The sequence below is a fragment of the Aedes albopictus genome, chromosome 3, assembly GCF_035046485.1.
Source record: "Aedes albopictus strain Foshan chromosome 3, AalbF5, whole genome shotgun sequence".
NCBI classification, from domain to species: domain Eukaryota; kingdom Metazoa; phylum Arthropoda; class Insecta; order Diptera; family Culicidae; genus Aedes; species Aedes albopictus.
Genome location: NC_085138.1, coordinates 125,230,933 through 125,253,611, shown reverse-complemented (window position 1 = coordinate 125,253,611; position 22,679 = coordinate 125,230,933). Strand labels below are relative to the sequence as shown.

At 43.7% G+C, this 22,679-nt stretch overlaps 1 protein-coding gene and 1 long non-coding RNA gene across 3 annotated transcripts; both read right to left on the bottom strand.

The window, feature by feature from the left end:
- Positions 1-522: 522 nt before the first annotated feature.
- On the bottom strand, positions 523-20,969 carry LOC109405053 (uncharacterized protein DDB_G0290685). 2 transcript variants are annotated; one of them, XM_062861129.1, is made up of 5 exons: positions 20,525-20,968; positions 20,128-20,456; positions 19,575-19,835; positions 18,482-19,352; positions 523-1,905 (listed from the first exon to the last, which is right to left on the bottom strand). In XM_062861129.1, exons 1-5 carry the CDS (start codon positions 20,712-20,714, stop codon positions 1,850-1,852), a joined length of 1,707 nt encoding a protein of 568 aa, XP_062717113.1. In that variant the 5' UTR covers positions 20,715-20,968; the 3' UTR covers positions 523-1,849. The 2 variants fall into 2 exon arrangements, with proteins under 2 accessions (XP_062717113.1, XP_019533596.3); XM_019678051.4 differs by having other exon boundaries at positions 18,482-19,835; positions 20,525-20,969.
- LOC134292198 (uncharacterized) lies at positions 5,550-9,103 on the bottom strand. The gene is made up of 2 exons (XR_009999518.1): positions 5,997-9,103; positions 5,550-5,913 (listed from the first exon to the last, which is right to left on the bottom strand). It is a non-coding gene; the product is annotated as an uncharacterized LOC134292198 (long non-coding RNA).
- Positions 20,970-22,679: the final 1,710 nt, after the last annotated feature.

The window sequence follows — 22,679 nt, the reverse complement described above, 5'->3', positions numbered from 1 at the left end:
CTGGAAATGCAGCCAGGAATTCCATTAATGCATTCTCACATAGTATCGTGGAAGTCCTTGAAGAAATATTCTACAAATTAAGGAATTCCACCAGAAAATCATTGGGATTCTTTCAGGAATGTCTTACTTAAGATCAACCAGATGTTTTGTTCATGGTGCTCACAGCTAACAAAAATACAAAAATTAAAAATAAAAGAAACAGCGTTCAAATCCTTTTTTTTTTTGAGTAAGATGACTATGGGAGCACTATGCTTAATATGGGAACCGATGACAACCTAAAATATATGTCTTAATATATTATACAATAATATCCCTTGGCACTAGATCCCCTTCAAAATTAAGGAATCCAAGAATTTTTCAAGTGAAATTAAATTCCTGACAATTCCACGTTTTTCAGAGTTTTCCAAGTAGTAGACACCCTGTGTATTTACTGGCAGTATAACTTTGAGGCAACACTAAAAGATGTTTAAGTTGGTTTAACTATAAGGAATTCTCAATATTTTCTCAGCAGAAACAGCATAGTTCGATAATAAAAATAAACGTGTTTATTGCGAATGCAGAAATACCTAACATTCATTCAGTTTTCTCTTATGTTGCCACATGAATGCAATTTTTACACTTATAAGTAAAACCCAAAGCTGTATTGCTACTCCAGTTAGTAGTGAGCTGGAAAAATTGATCAGCGAGAATCGATTTTCCTACATGACAAATCTTTGTGTGATGATTGCCAAAAGGAAGGCAGTACCATCGATTTTCGCTAGATAAACGTGTCCAGCATCGGATTTGCAATATGTTCAGCTAATCTCTTCCGTTTGAGAGATATAATTTTGACAACTATGTTATTAGCTGGTGCCGATCTAAATTTCTATTAAATGCAATATCCAAATAATCCGACACGAACCGAGCTGCTCACTTCCGGTGGATGATTGTTGTGATTGTTGTTACATGATCAGATACTTAACAAGAAATCAAGTGATACCAAAACATTTTGTGCTCAATAAATGGTTTCTACATTTATAAAGAAAAGAAACAAAACAACACAAAAAAATGCCTCGAACTCAGTGTTGCCCGCAAGCAATTAAATTGAATGTTGTGATCACAGCGGCAAGAAATTATAAACAGCATGGCAAATGAGGAGCATTTTAGGACACCAGTCAACGTTTCGACAATATTCGAGTTTAATAAATTTCTAACGTAAGTAGATAGCAGCTTAAAAAGATAGAGTCTAAATAATCTTAAATCACGTTTGAGCACGTTTTCTTTAATCAATAGAGATCTACATTATGGACGTATGTTTCGTGGTTTCATATCAGAACAATATAGGGATTATTTATATTATGGTTATGAACTCAACGCATCCGGCTTAAACTATATTAAAAAGAAACTACTGCAGCAGGACAAAACAAAGGAATTTGCTATAATTTAACAAGTACGGAAGATGTAATCATTTTTTCATTGCCACAAGAATTCAATCACATTACGGTTTATATGCACGTTAATTCTATGGAGATGTACGAAAAACAGTGCTGATTGCCTTATATTAGATAGGTATGTCATTTCCCTATGAATCTACATGTACACTGCCTGGCCTTAGGAAATGGTATCGCCACGTACTCGCGTAATAATTCTCATCGAAACGGAATGGGAAAAACAAGTCCTTTAACTAACCTATTGAACATATCCTGAATGTACATATGTACCACAGTGCTGACGACTTCGTACCTCGATCGAGCAAAGTAGTGTATGTGTACCGACACAATAAGAGAAAATAATGTTTCTCATTCTTTCAAATCTATTATTCCTAACCCTTGATTTCTCAACGCAATGAAATGACGTTACTAACGATGGTTCAGTTGCGCTCTGCGTGACCTTGCTTCAATGCATTAGGATCGTCATATTCTCCATCTGGGAAGTCGAAAATAGAGTAGATAAATAATTGCCTAATTAGTGAATGTTTTCAAACAGAATTAAAAAACAATTGATTTTTGTGCATATAAGAACAAGTTTATATCAGATTTCCCTAAAATATACTGCATGTAATTGCAAAACTATCCCATTCATATGAGATGGGGCTTAGCAAAGATGGAACTGATATGCGATTACAGGCATTACAGGCGGGATTAACACAAAAGGCCGAATCACGAAAGGCCGAATCACAAAAGGCCGAAACCAGTATAACTACCACAAAAGGCCGAAAGCACAAAAGGCCGAATCACGAAAGGCCGAAGGTAACGAAAGGCCGACTGTAACAAAAGGCCGAAGGTAACGAAAGGCCGAATGTAACGAAAGGCCGAAGGTAACGAAAGGCCGAACGTAACAAAAGGCCGAACGTAACGCGGCCTAATTACGAAAAACGCATATTCACTTGGTTTCCGTTTAGTCAAATACTCTATTAATTAAAAGAATGTATGTATGCTCGTATGTATGTATGTATGTTATAACCACAAATTGAATAGTTAAAAAATAACTCCCCACTCCAACGTTAAATGCACATAAATGTGCCGCATGGAGGATTGAGGAACTGAGGCGGCAGAAGGCCGCCGAAGTATCCGATATCCGATGCACCGTAATTGCGTCGACTCGAATCCAAGGAAAACAGCAGTTCCAATTGTGTGCTAGGTATAATGCGAACAGAAGTTGTTATCTTTTTTTAAGTCCGACGAGCGTTAGCGAGTTCGGACAGCAAGCGTTTCCCTATATATATAACAAACGTAGTTGTTCGGCCAACTATTTCGCCTTTCTATCATTTATGTGCTGCTGTTATAAGCTTATTATGTCATGTTATGTATAATTATCACTATACATGTCACATTTGTAGACAACAGTTCAAACTTCCAAAAAGATTTGAGTATAATGAATTTATGTTGGACAATATGTATTTGCTTATATGTTTTTTTCTTGTTATATGGTACAAGTAATGGAAAGGAAAGGGTTAAGTAATAAAATAACTACTTTTGTAATTCGGCCTTTCGTTACATTCGGCCTTTCGTTACATTCGGCCTTTCGTTACCTTCGGCCTTTCGTTCCATTCGGCCTTTCGTGCTTCGGCCTTTTGTTACCTTCGGCCTTTCGTGCTTTCGGCCTTTTGTGATTCGGCCTTTTGTGATTCGGCCTTTCGTGATTCGGCCTTTCGTAGTAGTCCCGCCGGTACTGCCTGTAAGGATCGGATGACCTGGGCTCCAAATGATGAGTTGACAACGTGAAGCGTCCAACAACGATCGTCAGCTAAGACGTGTGTGCTTAGCTGGTAGTGCAGCCTAAGCCCTTCTGACTTCAGCTAAATTGAAGAGGTACGTCCAGAGGGTCTGTCCACCAAGGAGGTGCGGCTCAAACAGCGTCTGTTCTGGCATCCAGCGACTGAATAAGGAACACTGTATCGCTTCAGCTGAAGCTACGAAGCCTTACACCACCACAAAAAATGAAGATAATACACGGAGAAATCAAACTACCTAATTTTTGGGTAAATTTTACTCAAAGCTGAGTATATCGAATAAACTAGTTACCCAAAATTAGGTTGTTTTCCCTCTTTCCCCCACCGATGTTGACAAAAACAAACAGAGATGCGTCTACCCAATGGGGGTCCTTGACCCTTGAGGGTCAATTTTCAGTAAATGTAGGTATACTCAAATTTGGGTTGAATGAGGGGGGGGTCTTGGGTTGAATTTACCTACTCTTAAGTATATTTTTTTGCTGGAGGTAAAGGCAATTTACCTAGTGTGAGTTTAATCGATTTACTCAAATTTGGCTTATTGGGCGGAACTATGGGATTGCGTCAAAAGAACTCAATTTTGGGTAGTTTGGTGGTTCCGTGTAGAAGAAAATGCAAACGATACTCTCCATTACAAAAATTCTTCACGTCGATGGTACGTGAAAACATACGTAAATTTTTTCCATCGCACTTTCCACATAACAGCTACGTGAACTGTGAGTGACGGAACTCAATGCCTGGTATCTCAAGGTCACTAAGATTCCACGTAACAACTACGTGGAGGTAAGATGAGTTTTACTGGAGACCAATAATAATTATTACCAGTATTCTTTTTGATTATCTTTTCTTTTCAAAAGCTTAATATGAAAGAAAAATTGTCAACTTTTTATAAATATGTACATATATTTCAATTATATACGAATATGCACTTTTAATTTGAATTTTTAGCACTTCGTAACATGAAAAGTACGAATGACTTTTAATCCACTAAAACTCCGCATAATCTGGTCTCCATGGCTCGGTTTTTGTGGTCAGTGCTGTCGGTACCTGAAATTCAACGTTATCTTGGCAAAGCATTACGAAAAAGTTATAAATAATTACAAAAATACCTGTAGATAGATATTCGAGAAAACAAAGTGATGGCTGCTGCTGCTATCTGCTAACTAAAATGTTAGGTTAGAAATTATTGTTTACATTCCTGAGTGGTGGTGGAGCACTCATTTCCATCCAATAACCACGTAGCAATGACGTGAAACTCAGGCGGAAATATGCTACGTGAAAAGTCACGTAGCTCTTACTAAAAACATCAGTACCGTTAACTGAGGCGCAACATGAGTGTCAAGTGGGTCCGGTAAATCCAAGTTGAGTGACTAAAACGAGAACTTACGGGATTTTTCACGTAGCATCGACGTTTGGATTATTTTGAGTGTCGGAAACCGAACCGGCAACGAAATAAGGACTAGGGCTTGTTCACAAATGTCATAACGCCGGAGGGGGTGGGTGGGTGTGGGTGTCCTTCATGGTGTTACAGCCCGAACAAATAAAATTTTTCCCCATATAAATAGTGTTACGGAGGGATGAGTGGGTGTCAGGAAAGGCCAACTTTAGCGTTATGAAATTTGTGGATGAACCCCTATGATAGGAAACTCGGTACCTGGAACGTCAGGACCTTAAATGAACCTGGACGAGCTAGTCTCTCGGCTCGTGAATTGCAGAAAGTTGGTGTGTGCGTGGCTGCTATTTAGGAAGTGTGATGCCCCTATTCTGATGAACGTGAATTCAGGGTGGATCCCGTCGCCATGACATCATTCAAATACATCATCTACCACAGCGGCAGCGATAAGGCAGCACATAGGATCGGATTCATAGTGATCGAGAAACTGATGAAGCGAGTTATGAGGTGTAAGTCTATCAACGAGCGGATCTGCGTATTGAGGATACGAGGCAAATTCTTTAACTACAGCTTGTCTATGCACTGACCAACGACAAACCCAATGACGTGAAATACGCGTTTTACGAATGTCCGGACAAAACCTACACTGAAAAAATGAACATAGTAACCGGCACCATTTCATAGGGTTAAAATAAAACACCTTTACTACTTGATTTTCGTAGACCATATTTTTTTCTTGATTCCACTAGGTGGAGGGTTAAATTTACTATACTGATTAATGTTTACATTTCATAGTATTCTTAAACATTATTTCGAGGGTAACTCTTACTATGTGCATGACAAACAACATGGTAAATGTAACCATTGCTACATGGTTCTGATTACTATGCATGTGGTTCAATGGTAATGGGGTAGTGTCTCCTATTTTGTTTATATTTAAAATAAATATTGAAAAATAAATATTTCATTAAATTTATTCAATATAAACAATATAAGTATAATAAATCTTGTGAACAATATTAATGATTTTGCACACAGGCAACTGCCAGATCTATATAATCGAGTCTAAGCAAGAGTCTAAGGTTCTTGCTGGTAGGTTCTCCGTATTCATTCCGTGATGCGAGCCGTGATGCGATATTCTGATGTCATCTGCTGCCCCGAAAATGAAATCCTCACCGTATCTTCGAAATAAGAAGTTCCGGACCCGCCCGGTGCGCCCGGTGCGGAGTAGCAAACAAACATGATAAGCGCCTACGAAGCGCTGCCTCCAATGAATGGTCTTTCGCAGTCCTCTGGGTGAGCCGCGCGCTAGCTGGAATTAAAAGTAGTTTCAAATATGATTATAATTAAACTTTGCCGGTTTTCTCGCCGGAGATCGATGAAAGATATACTCACCATGATGCACCATGAAAACGTTTCGCCGATTTCACTAGCAGCCGCAAAGTTCCTCAGATACTTCTTTTTCAGAATTTGTGTTTTGAACTTGGGCGAATTTTTGACAAGAACTGACAAGAAAACTGAAAGTACAATTGTGTATATTCAAACTAACCATGTAAATAGTAACAAGTAAACACGGAGATGGTTCTAACAAGTACGGAAAATGTGATTGTGTGTACCACGCTTGATAGTTCCAATTACTATGCTGTTATCTGTCAGATCATAGTGAGTTTGAGCAAAAACATCATTATTACCATAAAAATCATGGTTACCATTACTATTCTTGGATATGGTAAAATTAAACATAGTTGAATGGTTCAAATTACTATAAAATTTATTTCAGTGTATGGATGATGCCCAAGCAGGGATGGGAACACTCACTTGCACAGAGTTACACTCACTTGCTATTTCCTCAGCTCAGAAGCATGCAATCAAGAAACGATGTATGGACGACTTTTGCCTTGTGGTTTTGCCTAAAACATTGCCGAATAGAGTAAGGGTCGCACACGAACCCTAAAGTCGTGACAGAGCTGTGAAAGCGACTCTCCACGAGATGAGTGTAATTTACGTGGAGAGTTGCCTTCACAGCTTCCTCACGACTTCTGTATGCGTGTGCGACCCCTACTCTATTCAGCAAACTTTTAGACAAAATTACGGGGCAAATGTCGTCCATACATCGTTTTCCGATTACACGCTTCTGAGCTGAGGAAACTGCAAGTGAGTGTAACTCTTTCCAAGTGAGTGTTCCCATCCTTGTGCCCAAGACACGACGCGACTTTAAGATTGTCAAAAGGAGACGCCAACGCACACATCCGTTCAACGAGATTAGTCAACTTTGCTGCCGCCAGAGGGATACCAATTAGTAGCACCTACTTTGCACGCAAAAATATTCGCAAACACACTTGTAAGACATCCAAACGGCGAAGTTTGGAACAGATTCTTGGACGTCATTGATGTTAGCACTTTTAAGGGTCCCAACATCGATTCAGATCACTAGTCGTAGTTAGTAAGATTCGAGCTCGGTTATCAACCGTGCCAGACTCTACGAACAGGCGATCGACACGTTTCAACATCCAACGATTTCCAGCAGACGGTACGGTAGCTGACTATCACCACGGACGAGCGGATAAGTGAGATCAACGAGAGCGATAATCTCAACACTCTGTGGGAATCTATCCATGGAGTAATAAGTATGGATGCACAGGTGATGTGATAGTCACTGATCAAAGACGACCTTGGAACGGGTGGTTCTATAAGGAGTGCCAGAGGGTAGCGAACGAGAAGAATGTTACCAGAAGTCGAATGCTGGTGTCAGGGACCCGGCAGAGCAGGCAGCAATATAGTGAAGCAAGAGTATCCGAAAAACAAACCCACCGCAAAAAAAAAGATAATATGAGAAAAACTTGATTGCTCAGGCGCAAGAGGGCATGGAACAGAATGATATGCGGAGGTTTTACGAAACTGCCAATGGCGTTTGGAGGAAAACAGCGCCTTCTCCCGTCATGTGCAACGACCTTGATGGTGACTTGCTGACAGACAAAATAATGGTGGATACCAGGTGGAGAGAGAACCTCGAGGAATACATATTGTTGAATGGTGGAAATTGAAGAGCGACAGACAGAATTCAAATCAACGACGACGGACATGCTGTAGAAACTCCAACGCTAGGCGAGGTCAAGACAGCCATTAGAGGGCTGAAGAACAACAAGGCTGCCGGGAAGGGCGAACTTTTTATGTCCGAGTATTATTGAAGGAGATTTCTTTAATCTTGTTATCTATGGAAACAATGATTGATGGTTGAAATAATAAGAGAGCGATTCCCAGTTCGCCGTGTCTATTTATTTCAGCTTTATGAAAAGGTATTATTCGAGCATAACAATCGTTAGCGCAAATCAAATTACAAATGGTTCTTGAACTTATCGTTTTAAAGTGCTGTTCACTACACTGAAAGGCAGCTTGCAGTAATGACAAGCATAAAAATGTTTATAAATTTAACATGGCAAAACATGATCATCGACCCACCAACGCTTCCTGTGTGCGTTTTGTTTCTTCTTACATCAACCGGTTCGATAGCCGAGTGGTAGCGTGCGAGCCTGGTGATGTCAAGGTTGTTGGTTCGAATCCGATTGCTAACAGAAACTTTTTTAAATTGAAAATCGAATCCATGGTAAAATTGAAAACATAATTCTGTTGAATTGAAACGAAACTCAGTCTGCACAAATTCAGTGGCGTTGTGTATTTAAATTGACCCTCAGAATAGTAATTTTCACCGCAAGCCGCCGTTCAGTGTACAGAACTCTCGGCCGAGCTTCTCAAGCACGATAGTGAGCAGCTGCATCAACTCTTACACCTTGTTATATTGAAGATATGGGAAGAAGAAGAACTGCCTGCTAGTTGGTTGGATGGTTTCATTTGCCCTCTTTTTAAGAAGGGGTATCGACTGAAGTGCGCAAATTACAGTGCAGTGGAATAACACTGCTCAATTCAGCGTACAAAATTTTACCCGGAATTCTGTTTAACAGGCTGAGATCGATTATCAGGCGGGTTTTCGACGAACATCAGACGGGTTTTCATGAGGACTGATCAACAATGGTACAGATATTCACCCTGCGGCAGATTCTCGATCATTTTCGAGACTTGCATACCCATCATTTATCATTTTATTGATTCCAAGGAGGTGTACGATACAGTGAAGAGAAACGAGTTATGGCAGATAATGATTGAACATGGTTTTCCGGCGAAGCTGATACTAATTCGTGCGACGCTTGTCGGATCCAAATTAAGTATTTCGTCATGTAGACTTAGGCGAACTGAAACAGATCGATGCTCTTTTGAACTTAGTATGATAAACAGTACTACCTATGACCGCAATACTGTCCCATATGAATAGGAAACCCAGAAAATATGGGACTGATATGCGTTCATAGGCAGCATAGCACTGAAAGGACAGTGGTGCGACGTGGACGTGGTGAAAAGTTTGATGATGGTGGGGACGAATTTGTTTATTGACCCTCTAGTAACGTGCGACAAGGCGCTGTCCATAAACTACGTAGACTCATTTTGGACCATCTCAGACACCCCCCCCCCCTCGATAGACTTTCGTTCATACAAAATTTTCGAAATTTTTATGGAGCGTAGACTTTGGCCAAACACTCTGGAGCTCACGTGAATGTGATCAGCAGAAAGACTTGGAATGAACTGAAATAGAAGGGATGCCTTTACGTCACAGAGAGGAAACCACGGAATGCCCTTCGTGTATACGGCGACGGTGAACTAGGCGTCCATAAAGTGATCCGGGCTGACATTGCGACGCAGTCTAGCAAAGTGAGTCACCTGATATAATATAATATGTAGTGGACCAGCAGAAAGGAGGGATGCAAAACGGTGAGTCGATAAGGAGAGCGTTCAACATAGCTCTGGTCCTCACAAGTTCCTATCTCATGCTTCCACGGGTCAAGCGATGACAAAGACCGCCAGCTAAGAGTTGTGTGATTAGCTGGTAGTGCAGCCTGGGCACTGTTGTCCTTCTGACTTCAACTAGATTGAGAATTACGTCGCCGGAAAGGTTGATCGGTCTACCAAAGCGGTGTACTCCCTGCTGAATCGACGGTCGAAGCTGCACATTAAGAACAAGCTGCTGGTGGTCAAGTGCGTCATCCGACCAATGATCACCGGCGGTTTGGGGAAGCTGTGCTAAATCTCACCGCAAAAGGCTGCAGGTGAAGCAGAACAAGCTGCTCAAGATAATTCACAACTTAAACCCTCGGTATCCGACCGATGATCTCCACAAGCTGGCCGGAGTTGACACCGTAGATGCAAGCATTGAACGAGCCAAGAGATCCTTCAGGACTTCCTGTGAGATGTCAGCGAATCCGCTCATCGGAGCACTCTTCCCTCAACATCTGTGATACTAGTTTTAAGATAATCTGAGATCTAGGGTTTTTTGCATTATTTTCCCTACAATAGCCGAAAGTACAGCTGTGTTCATAAAAATAGCAGTGAAAGCCGTTTTCCATACAAAATGATCAACTTTGGCATGCTGTAACTTTGTTCTCATATGAGCGATTGAGCTGAAAATTTGACAGCGAATTACAAATATGGTGAATATTGTTATAGCAAAATCTGAGAATTTTCAAAGCACGTGGAAAAAAGTTAAACACTATGTGAAATCGTTCAAAATAATAGCAGTGTAAATAAATTGAAATGTAGCTTTACCTTGAAGAAGCAAGAAATATTTTCGAACGCTTTTCAAACAGTTTCCGCCTGGGTTACAAGATGTTTAAATTTAAAAATTTTAAAAATGTTTGCTGGGTAAAAAATATCAAAACAAACACTGTTATTATTTTGATCAATTTCACATAGTGTTTAACTTTTTTTCAACGTTGTACGCGCCGTACGCGTGCAGAGCTACTGCAATCCATTCCACAATCGACCGACGATTATATACCAGCGAGGCGTTTGCTGCCAGGTGGTGTCTAGCTTGCTGTGCCCCAACTGGGCGGAGCTTGTTGCGCAGCGAAGCGTGCGCTCGCCTACTTTTTTTCATTAACATTTAAGCTATATAAACCATGTCAATTTCATCCTCATCATCAGTATCAATTAAACCATCGTCGCGAACGGAGCAAAGTGTTTTTCTTCAACCAGTGCCGAAAGAGTAGTGATAGTGGTGGCTAGCTGGATCGGTGTGAGGATCGGCTGGCACTTTCCCCCTTCCTTCCACCCAGAGTCGGTGGTAAGCGCTGGTGATCGTGGTGTGCACGATCGTCGGCAACGAGCGTGGCTGTGCTGACGGCCACTAAGGATTCAACCCTCCACTGGTAGCTGCGACGAGAGCAGTTGTCGGTGGCTTCCGTGTCCGCCGGTGGTTGCAGCGTGTACAGCTGTCGGAAATCCATCGTACCGCTGGTGGTTGTTGAGAGAGCAGCTGTCGGTGGCTCGATTGCGGGGTAAGTTCGACGAGATTAAGGTAAGTGCAACCTTGAGTAGCGAACCTACCTCCGTGTGAGAATTGTGTACCCAACATTTGGTCCGGAACGAGCCGGATTGAATCAGTGCTACAGTCCATTGAGGAGTATTGCAATCCCTGAGCGAGTATTTACCTTTTTTAAGTGGGATCGTGTCTGTATTCCCTCGAACCGTAAGAATTCCGTGGAACTTTGAATAGATTGAAGAGCATTGTGTCTATCCGTGAAAATTTGCGATCGTTCCAATCAAGACTTTTGTCAAACGAGTTCGTGTGTCCAGTGAGTCGTAGTGCAGTGGTACCCAAAGAAAGTGGAAGAGAATGCCCTTTGTGAACTGCAGTGAATGGTGAAGCGAAGCCCTTTGAAGTCGAACTGTGTGAATAGTGAATAAATAGCCCAGAGAAGAAAAGTGAAGTGTGAGAACCATGGAGAACATGAAGCAGTTGATCCATCAGCGTGGACAGATACAGGCGCGAGTGACAGCGATCATCGAGAAGCTGAACGAGGCTGCTGAGAATCCCGAGATGGTGAGCCCTTTCCTGCTGAAGGCGTTTGAGAAGCAGCTGGAGGTGCAGTACGCGGAGTTTTTAGCAAAGCATGATTTAATCATGGACCAATGGCCAGCCGCACAATTCGATGAGCAAGACAGGGAGTTCAATGAATTCGATGAGCTGCATACCGATGCACTGATGAAGCTTAATCAGCTGACGGAATTGAGTTGTGTCGTGAAGCGTAATGACCCGCAAGCGATCGTGAGAAAGTATTTCCGGGTGCTCGAGAGATGTGAGGAGAACAAGGTGCAATCTATCAAACCTCCGACGATGGCAGCGTCCGGTTCGCTACCGAGAGTGTCCCACCCAGAAACATCTAGTCCAGCCGAGATAGTGTGTGAGATCTGTGCAGGCCAGCACACGAACTACAAGTGTCCTTCCTTTTTGAGAATGAGTGTCGATCAGCGAGTGTCCGAGGTGAAGCAGTCCGGACTGTGTTTCGGCTGCCTCCGGAAGGGCCACCAGGTCAGAGCTTGTCCGTCGAAAGAGTCGTGCTCGAGATGTTCCGGAAGGCACCACTCGATGCTGCATTTCGGGCGACTAGACCAACTTGAAACTTGTCAGAGTAGTTCCAGTGTAATTTTCGAGCAGCCAGAGAAGAAGATGGCAGTAGAGTCTGCAGCGCCTGAGGAAGTAGTGTCTGAAGCATGTACCGGTGTTCAACTTCGTTCTCACCATGTGATTTTGATGCCGGCGTTGGCGAATGCAAGAGCGAAGAGCGGAGGAGTCAACAAGTTGCGTGCGCTTCTCGATACCGTGTCTCAGATTGGTCTAGTGTCGGAGTCTGCCGTGAAGTTGCTTCGGCTGCCGAGGTGCCCTGCTGAATTGCCGGTTGGGGGAGCAAGAGGAGTCAAGTGTGAAGTTCCGTATTCGGTGGTCAGTAAGAGCGAGCGAGACTTGAACTGTTTGGTGATAGCGAGAGTGACGGGAGGGATCCCATCCATACCGGTGACCATTTGGGAGTTGAGGATTCCGACTGGTATCGTGTTGGTCGATCCAAGATACAACGAGCCGCGAAATGTGACCCTGCTGATTGATGGTGAACTTTTCTTCTCAATCCTGAGACGAGCTCAGTTGAGAATCTCCGAGAAACAACCTGCTGTGTATGGAACCCAGTTTGAAGGAGTTGTCGCCGGTGTCCTTGAGGAATCAGGAGAGGATATCGTCCACGTGATGCGGTCCACCAGTGAGAGCCCGCTGCAGGAGATATTGCAGCGATTTTCCAAACGAAGACAGTTTCCAGAAACGAAGATGTTAGTGAGTGAAGGCCAAGATATCGAAGCATACTTCTGCAGAACGTACAGACGAGAAGTGAACGAGCGAGTCGGGGTTACACCACAGTTCCATGATTTTGTTAGCGAGGTGGGAGACCCTAAGTCGTTGACGATCCAAAGATTCGTGTCCAGCGAGGAAGATCAAGCAAACGAATCCAAGATGAGAGAGTCGTGCCAGGCCTTCGTGAAGGTGGTTGAAGATGTTAACAATGTGGTCCGTCGTCCGAACAATTTTCCAAGTCGTGTCGTAGTGGAGCCTGCAGGTGCCAGTGCAGACGTGGTTGACAGCGATTTGAAGGCAAGGGAGGAGTCCGTCAAGGAAATTCTGGCGATCGAGCTACGAGGAAACTCCGACCGGAAACGAGAGAAACTGGTTCAGAGGAGAGATTCTGGAGGAGAAGCAAAGATGACGGGTGTGTTATGGAGTCTAGAGTGTGATCGAGTATTATTCGGGAGCAGTACAAAAGTGAATCAGTCCTGCAGGAGAGTAATGAAGCCAAGCATCCAGCAGTTGACGAGGAACGAGTTGAGATGGAGTGAGAATGTTGAAATCGAGCTGCTTCAACAATCACTGGTGCAGCTTTGCAAGATCGAAACACGGCTGTGGACCAACAGTTGGGTTGAGTTGCTGTGGATCGGGGAGAGTTCGGATCCGGTCCCGGAGAAAAGTTTTGCTTTGGAAATCTGCAGACAAACCATCGGCTATCCGAAGCAGTCTGCCAGAGCCGAGCCTGGTCAAACGAATTCAGTGTTTGGAGAGTGTTGCCGAGAACTGTTGTGTTGTTTCGATGCGGAGGTTGGTGTTTTTTCAGATCTTCCGGCTACAGAGTATGAGATTCGAGAAGTCATGAGGTCGGTGTTTGGTGAACTGATGAGGTGTGGACGTATCCAGCGTGTTTTTGAGCAGCATTTGCGGTATGTGAAATTACTGTCTAGTGTGAACTATTTGCATTTACGGGCTGAGTGGACAATTGATTACGCTTCGTCGCTTCCTTTAAGGGCAAAGTGGAATATGAGTGCAGAAACGGGTACCATTGTGTTACTGGTGAGGGACAGGATTTCGGATAGGTTGAGGAGGTGGGTTCTCTATGTTGTACTTTACCTGAGAAGATGTGTGATCAGAGCCACCGACACTGAGGCTTTTGTGGATAATTCTGGCATCCCCATCCCCGGAGATCGGGCCGCCGCCATTGGCCGATATCAACGAGCTAGCTATTTCTGCTTTGGAATCATATTCCAACCGGCGGGAGTATGTACGCGCCGTACGCGTGCAGAGCTACTGCAATCCATTCCACAATCGACCGACGATTATATACCAGCGAGGCGTTTGCTGCCAGGTGGTGTCTAGCTTGCTGTGCCCCAACTGGGCGGAGCTTGTTGCGCAGCGAAGCGTGCGCTCGCCTACTTTTTTTCATTAACATTTAAGCTATATAAACCATGTCAATTTCATCCTCATCATCAGTATCAATTAAACCATCGTCGCGAACGGAGCAAAGTGTTTTTCTTCAACCAGTGCTGAAAGAGTAGTGATAGTGGTGGCTAGCTGGATCGGTGCGAGGATCGGCTGGCACTTTCCCCCTTCCTTCCACCCAGAGTCGGTGGTAAGCGCTGGTGATCGTGGTGTGCACGATCGTCGGCAACGAGCGTGGCTGTGCTGACGGCCACTAAGGATTCAACCCTCCACTGGTAGCTGCGACGAGAGCAGTTGTCGGTGGCTTCCGTGTCCGCCGGTGGTTGCAGCGTGTACAGCTGTCGGAAATCCATCGTACCGCTGGTGGTTGTTGAGAGAGCAGCTGTCGGTGGCTCGATTGCGGGGTAAGTTCGACGAGATTAAGGTAAGTGCAACCTTGAGTAGCGAACCTACCTCCGTGTGAGAATTGTGTACCCAACAAACGTGCTTTGAAAATTCTCAGATTTTGCTATTACAATATTCACCATATTTGTAGTTCGCTGTCAAATTTTCAGCTCAATTGCTCATAGGAGAACAAAGTTACAGCATGCCTAAGTTGGTCATTTTGTATGGAAAACGGATTTCACTGCTCTTTTTATGAACACAGCTGTAGCTAGTAATTTTTGTTCTGTGTATTTATGTCTCATAAAATGAATTGAATTATTTTCTCAGTTGAAAGGTAAACCAAATCTCTGAAGTGTAAATGTGAATAGTAGATATAAGAAAGTTGAATTGTGGACAAATAAATTAAATTGAAATTAAATAACATAGGAGAAAATACGACTCGATACAATCGGTAAAGACCCACGTGACGAAATGAGGACTACGATTGGAAACTTGGAACATGGAATTGCAAGTCACTAGGTTTCGCAGGATGTGACAGGATAATCTACGACGAACTACATCTCCGCAACTTCGACATCGTGGCGTTGCAGGAACTTTGTTGGACTGGACAGAAAGTGTGGAAAAGCGGGCATCGAGGGGCTACCTTCTACCAAAGCTGTGGCACCACCAATGAACTGGGAACAGGATTTATAGTGTTGGGCAAGATGCGACAACGTGTGATCGAGTGGCAGCCGATCAACGCAAGGATGTGCATGTTGAGAGAGGGCCGTTTCTTCAACTACAGCATCATCAACGTCCGCTGCCCACACGAAGGGAGACCCGATGACGAGAAAGAAGCGTTCTATGCGCAGTTAGAGCAAACATACACCCTAAAACAAAAGTACACAGCGAATGAGTAACTTGCGAAAAGACAAAGGATTTTTCACTCATATTTGCGTACGACTGGATCAGCACAAAAAAATGTGCTGATCCGGTGTTACACAAATTTGTGTGAAATTTTCACACAAGTTTGCATGAAATCTTTTGTCTTTTTGGTCGCTGCGTGAAAGTTACTCCTTGCTCTGTGTACATCGATCTTTCCGTGTACGATGGTTGCTCGCCGCGTGACGTGAAAATCGTTGTCGGCGACATGAACGCGCAGGTAGGAAGGGAGGAAATGTACAGACCGGTAATCGGGCGAAACAGCCTGCACGCCGTATCGAATGTTAACGGCCAGCGATGTGTAAACTTTGTAGCCTCCCGTGGTATGGTAGTCCGAAGCACCTTTATCCCCCGCAAAGATATCGACAAAGCCACATGGAGATCACCCAACCATCAAACAGAAAACCAACGCAGTGCGAATATAGATTCGGATCACTACTTAGTCGCTGTAAGCATGCGCTCAAAACTTTACCACGCGTCGAAGTCGAACGCCGCGGCTCAACCTCAAGACTACGCGCAGCAGTTAGCAGTGGCCCTACCAACAGAAGAACAGCTTGGCGCAGCTACACTTGAAGATGGCTGGAGGGACATCCGATCCGCCATAGGTATGTAGTACCTCGGCTACAGCACTAGGCTTCGCGACTCCGAATCACAGAAACAACTGGTACGCAGTGCTGAAAATTTCATTTTGTCATGTCTAAATTCAATCAACTACAGTTCATTTTAGAAGCTGAACCTGAGAATATGGTATATGAAAAACTTGTGCGGCTAGACCAGTTCTGCAAGAAAGTCACGGAAAAACCGCTAGTTTTTGAATATTTAAGGTAAATGTCACGGCCTACCTTTGAAAAATGCCAAATGATATTCACCGCGTAGAGGCTTTGTGCCACAAGCCGACATCTTCTTCTTCTTCTTGGCGTAACGTCCTCACTGGGACAAAGCCTGCTTCTCAGCTTAGTGTTCTATGAGCACTTCCACAGTTATTAACTGAGAGCTTCCTCTGCCATTGACCATTTTGCATGTGTATATCATCGTGTGGCAGGCACGAAGATACTCTATGCCCAAGGAAGTCAAGGAAATTTCCTTTACGAAAAGATCCTGGACCGACCGGGAATCAAACCCGTCACCCTCAGCATGGTCATGCTGAATACCCGTGCGTTTACCGCCTCGGCTATATGGGCCCTCCGACATGTGCCGAGATAATCACGGGAATATTCTCACGAGCGAGCGTGAGGTGGTCGAAAGGTGGAGGCAGCATTACGATGAGCACCTTAATGGCGACGTTGCAAGTACCGAAGGTGGCGTGGTAACAGATCTAGGAGTATGTGCACAGGACGAAAGACTTCCGGCCCCTGACCTTCAAGAGATTGAGGAGGAGGTTGGCCGGTTGAAAAACAACAAAGCCGCTGGAGCAGATCGACTACCAAGCGAGCTTCTAAAATACGGTGGAGAAGCACTGGTGAGAGCACTACACTGGGTCATTACCAAGATTTGGGAGGAGGAAGTATTACCGGAGGAATCGATGGAAGGTATCGTGTGTCCCATCTACAAAAAGGGCGACAAGTTGGATTGCGGGAACTACCGCGCGATCACACTACTGAGCGCTGCCTACAAGATACTCTCTCAAATTTTATGCCGCCGTCTATCACCGATTGCAAGAGAGTTTGTGGGGCAATATCAGGCTGGATTTATGGGTGAACGCGCTACAACGGACCAGATGTTCGCCATCCGCCAGGTGTTGCAGAAATGCCGCGAATACAACGTGCCCACACATCAGTTGTTCATCGATTTCAAATCGGCGTATGATACAATCGATCGAGAACAGCTATGGCTGATTATGCACGAATAGGTACGGATTCCCGGATAAACTGATACTGATACGATTGATCAAGGCGAGGATGGATCGAGTGATGTGCGTAGTTCGAGTATCAGGGACACTCTCGAGTCCCTTCGAATCTCGCAGAGGCAGGTGATGGTCTTTCGTGCTTGCTGTTCAACATTGCGTTAGAAGGTGTAATAAGGAGAGCGGGGATAAACACGAGGGGACGATTTCCACGAAGTCCGTTCAGCTGCTTGGTTTCGCTGATGATATTGATATTATAGCTCGCAAATTTGAGACGATGGCGGAAATGTACATCCGACTAAAGAGTGAATGAGTGTAGAATTAGCATAAGTTAAAATACACAAAAATAAAAAAAAATAAATAAAAAAAAAAAACTAAAGAGTGAAGCCAGGCGAATCGGATTAGTCATTAATGTGTCGAAGTCGAAGACAAAGTACATGATGGCAAAGGGCTCCAGGTGGGAATCACCGCGCCCGCCACCCCAAATTTATATCGACGGTGATTAAGTCGGGGATCAGGTTTTGATGAAGAATCTGTTGCCACAGAACAAACCATCTTCCAAGTTTTTGCCAACGCCAGCAACAGTAGTCGACAGGATCGGAAACAGCGTCATCCTCAAAACAAGTGAAGGTCAGGTGTAGCTGAATACGTCACATGCCTAAGGCCATTTATCCAGCAATCCAGCAATGGAACCAGCTGACCTGGAGGTACACTGCGGCACTGCGAACGTGATAGGTGAAAGACCACAACGTGAAAGAAGGCTTCCAAAGCGTTTTGGTCTTTACTTGGTATGAGAACTTTCTGTAAAATAAATGAGATGTGTATGTTGTGCTTATCTCAGACCTGAGACAACACTGAAGAAACTGAAATACATAAACAAATGTTTATCTGTTGAATACTGCTCCTTTCCTTATCTCACTTTCAAGCTGAAATAGTGAACTATTGCTTGGTATTTTAGCAACTTCAGAAAATTTAGACATCCGGCAACAAGTGGATATCTGCTTGGACACTAACAATGAATAACAATGATCGCCAATCCCAAAAACGTAATAATGTAACTTGTGATCAATCGAAGAAAAAAGTATCGCTACTCACCGTCTCCTTCGTCCTCGGCTTCCGGCAGCCCGTCCAGGTGCAGATCCTCTTCCATTTCGTTCGGGTAGTTATCCCCCTCCTTGCCATGGTCCCGCACTATTTCATTGATCAGCTTTTCACCGATACCGTTCTTACCGGCCCCTACACCATTCCGTTGCTGCTCCCCTCCCAAATGGTGGTGCAGTTCGTTGTAGTCACCATGCTGTTGCTGCTGCTGTACGTGCGGATTCCCGAATATCCTCTGATCGTACAGATTGGTGTCCTCCTCGGCAGCATTTTCACCATTCTGGTTCTGATCCTTGAGGTTTGGTTGCTGCAGCTGATTGTTGTTGGCGCCGCCGCCAAGATTGAAATCATTGTCGTTCAGAACTTCGTGCGCTCCATTGTCCAGATCGGCATTGTTGAAATTCAGATCTTTGTCGCTGCGTGCTCGCTTATCGCCGCCGTTCGCGGCATTGGCGTTCTGATGCGATGCCACGTTGAGGTATCGATTGTTTACGGCGTTTTCGCTGTTGTTCTCTTCGCCCTTCATCAAGTCTTCCATATTTTCGGGAAATGGAACGACACCGACTGGAAGTGTTTTGGATCGAAGTTTGCTAGCCGGTTTTTTAACCGAACCATTGGCTGGTGTCGTGGTGCTCGTGGTAGAAGATGAGGATGATTTGGCACCACCCGGGGGAATTACTGTTGGGGCAGCTAGAATCGGCACCTGTAGATTGCTGTTTCGCTCAGAAGTTTTCTTATTCAAAGATGGTGGAATAGATGTTGATGTTTTCATCAGCTGAGGTTGCTGAAGCACATTACTGGCTTGACCGACAGGCTTTTTGCTCTCTTCATTGGTAGAAACAAGCGGCAGTGGCTTAGGAATCATCTGAAAATTTTCCACAGAATTAATTACTCCGCCGTCCACCGCTGCCACAGAGGCCGGTTTCGGCTTGATCTGATCGTTGTTAGTTTCAAAGGGCTTAGCAATAACACCACGACCTTCCAGTTCCTGATCATTATTATTAGGAGAACCTTCCCGCAGGGACCCTATGTGGTTGTTAGTACGGTTGCTCAACACTACTGGAATTTTGTACAAATCTTGACTCACGGAAATCTGCTCAGCGAAGTTTCTCAGCGGGCCCGAGTCCGGGATGCTGGGAGGTAGCTGATCAAAAATGTCGCTGGCTTTGACGTGATGTGGCATCTTTTCCGGTGGGATTTTGCATAGCTCGATGTACTGAGCATTTTCCTTTTCCATCTTATCATTGTGGTCCTTCAATTTGTCTATGGTTTTATCCTTGTATGCCAGCTTCTGTCGGAAAGTGCTTTCCATGTTAGCCTTTTCCTGCTTGAGTTGTGCTATTTGGTTCTGAAAGTAGAGAAAAAAGTGTTTTAAGAACAAGGTATTTGGAGTACATAGCTCAAATTTTCTCGACTCTCGAGCACAACTCTAGAGAACCGTCAAACGGATCTGGCTGAAAATGTAACTCAATGTTTACTGTGCGGATGCATTTTATTTAATTTTGTTGACAACTGGGAGGCATAAATAATCGATTGATGGTCTATTTTAATCCTTTGCCACTTTTTTTTTCTCTTTCCTAGTCCAAGCAATAGCGAAGAATCGCTTATAACGACCCCAACAGCCCAAGAATTGCCCTCACCTTCAGATGCTCCACATCCGTGGCGGAAGCTTTCTGATGCAGCGACACCTTCCCTTGCAGTTCCGTCACCTTCAGCTTGAGCGAGTTGATCTCTTCGAGTTGTTTCTTCTTCGCTTTGGAACATTCCTCTTCCAGATCCTCTTTCTGCGTTTTTATCAAGTTGTAGTGCTGCTGTAGCGAAGCATACCGGATGTTGGCTTCCATCGTTGCCTTGCTGTGTTGTTCCTTTTCATCCTGAGTCTTCTGCTGTTGTTCCAATCGATTCTGTTCGTTTATCATCCGCTCCGATGCCAGCGAATTTTCCAGCCGTAGCTTCTGATCTACGACCACTGAAAGACGTAAGAAAAAGTGTCAATAAAAACTCTTCTTGTATCAAAACATCATTCTTAACCCTCACCTTGCATTTTTGCTGAGATGGCTTCTTGCTGCTGCTCGCATCGTATTCCGAGCTGTCTCAGCTCATCCAGCTGTTGCTGGGAGCTGTGGAAGATGGCCACGAAGCCAACCATCAACACCAGCAACCCAAGACCGATGAAGAATCTACTCCGACTAGCCCGAGCAACTAGTCGTGGAGCGGTCATTTTCATTGCGAGTGGGAGCGGAACTCGTTCCGCAATTTCACCCGATAATGTCCGGCTTCAGTTGATTTTTCGATCACCAATTATTGAGCAACACCACGCGTCACACTTTGATCTCCAAATGTTTAACCTTTTATCGAACTTTATGGATCATTGACGCAATTAAATGTAATTACTTTCTAATCAACCTCGGACGTTCCCGAAGATCGTTCGCTCCGTTTTCACTTCTTCCGTTTTATGATGGATCCAAGCGAAGAAAACGTCAACAAAAGATGTTTTTCGGGCCTATCTGCGAGGTGGTGTGTGTGAGTTGGCAGATGAACGGGATGAACTAAGGAACGAGGGATTCGACGTTCGTTCATGTTAGTTTTTCAACACGCTAAAAAAAGGGCACTCTCCTATTGAGTTGTCCAAAAATAAATCTCACAATAAATAAATTGATATTATGGCGCCAGCACCAAACCGAATAGCGACGTTTTGACTAGCGACACTTTTCGACTAGCGACACTTTTTTTCAGTACCGAGTGCAGTGCGCTGTGTGCGTTCAATGATGCACTATCATATACGTCACTTCCGACGTATGTTGTAAACAACCCAAAATTAGCAAAAATATTTTTCTTAAAAAAAGTTTTTTGATTTCCAACCGAAATCATAATATTTAATACGGGAGAACAACAGATGTTATTTAACAAAATTCTTACAAATTCATACCGCCACCTAATGATGACCCGGCAAAACACAGTACATTTAGCATTGGGCGATTGCGTTTTCGTCCCGGATAAAAACTAACCATAGGATGTTTGGTGAAAACCATTCCTGCACCATACAGTGTACCAGCTACAATAAAGTGTATTGTAATGAAATGGTTCGCTATACTATACATTTACATTGGATTTTAATGTAACAATGTATCATTCTGTTTTTCTTACGTTTGGACCATTCACTTTTCCGAAACATTTTTCCGTGAATTTTTAATTATTTATTCAGTTTCAGATTTTGTTGATGGTAGTGACTTTTTTATGCAAAGGAAAGGAAAGAGAAAAAAGTGAATAAGTTGAAACATTAATTTAAAGTCAATAACATGTTTAAATCAGTGGTAAACCAGATGTCCTAAGAACTGCAGGTCCAAGCAGGGGTCCAAGAGATATGGCGGGCTAGGTGTGTAGAGTGCGATGAGAGAAATACGAATGTAGGCCAACCCGGAAAAATGCAGGTCAGATTACCGTAAATCAGTGGATGAGTTCAACACTATTCTTTCTGTATTTGCATTTAGGGGAGTTTTCTCCTCTTCTCTCATGTGAACTTGCCTTCGACCACAATCGAATCAAATGCGGTTGACAAACTTTATCTTTGACGTAGAGCCATCTTTAACATATGGACTGGACTGAACACTGAAATGACTTCTAATATAGGTTCGTCTGCGGGTTCGCTTTTTAACCTAATTTATATTTGATTCGAACTTGACAGTTTTCTCATGAGTTGTTATGTATTTCAAACTTTAGTCAAACTGGTGCCTCAATATTGCAATAACGGTTAAGCACGCTGTAATGATACTTATGTACCTCGTCACCCACTTCATGCAACTACATTAGTGGTCTAATAACACTTAGCGCGCTCGGCATAGTTCCATCATGCCGCTCAAAGTGTTGCCACAAATAATGCTTAGTTTGCAAAACCCGGTTATCTGGCTGGTGGGGCAAAGGGAGCCTAAGCTTCAACTGTTAATGCAATCAGAGACTATTCAGACTTAGACGTGGGCGATCCTATATATGAAGGGTTGTCCAAAACACTCTGGAGAACTCCCAAAGCGCATTCTAATAAATCTAGTAAGCCTAAGATGCCATTAAGAGACGGAAAATGACAAGATAATATAACTATATATGGCGTATGTAATGTAAAACAATACAACATAACAAAAGAGAACCATTCCAAAACCATTTGATTAAATGTATAACCAGTAGTGTCATTACAATT

Bases quoted from the DNA above. Each gene is read 5' to 3' on its own strand.
- LOC109405053 (XM_019678051.4), bottom strand. From the start codon at position 20,714: ATGAAAATGACCGCTCCACGACTAGTTGCTCGGGCTAGTCGGAGTAGA. The intron at 20,457-20,524 runs GTGAGGGTTAAG...TACGTCTTTCAG, and splicing joins CATCTCAGCAAAAATGCAAG to TGGTCGTAGATCAGAAGCTA. The intron at 1,906-18,481 runs GTGAGTAGCGAT...TCGACTTCCCAG, and splicing joins AGCCGAGGACGAAGGAGACG to ATGGAGAATATGACGATCCT.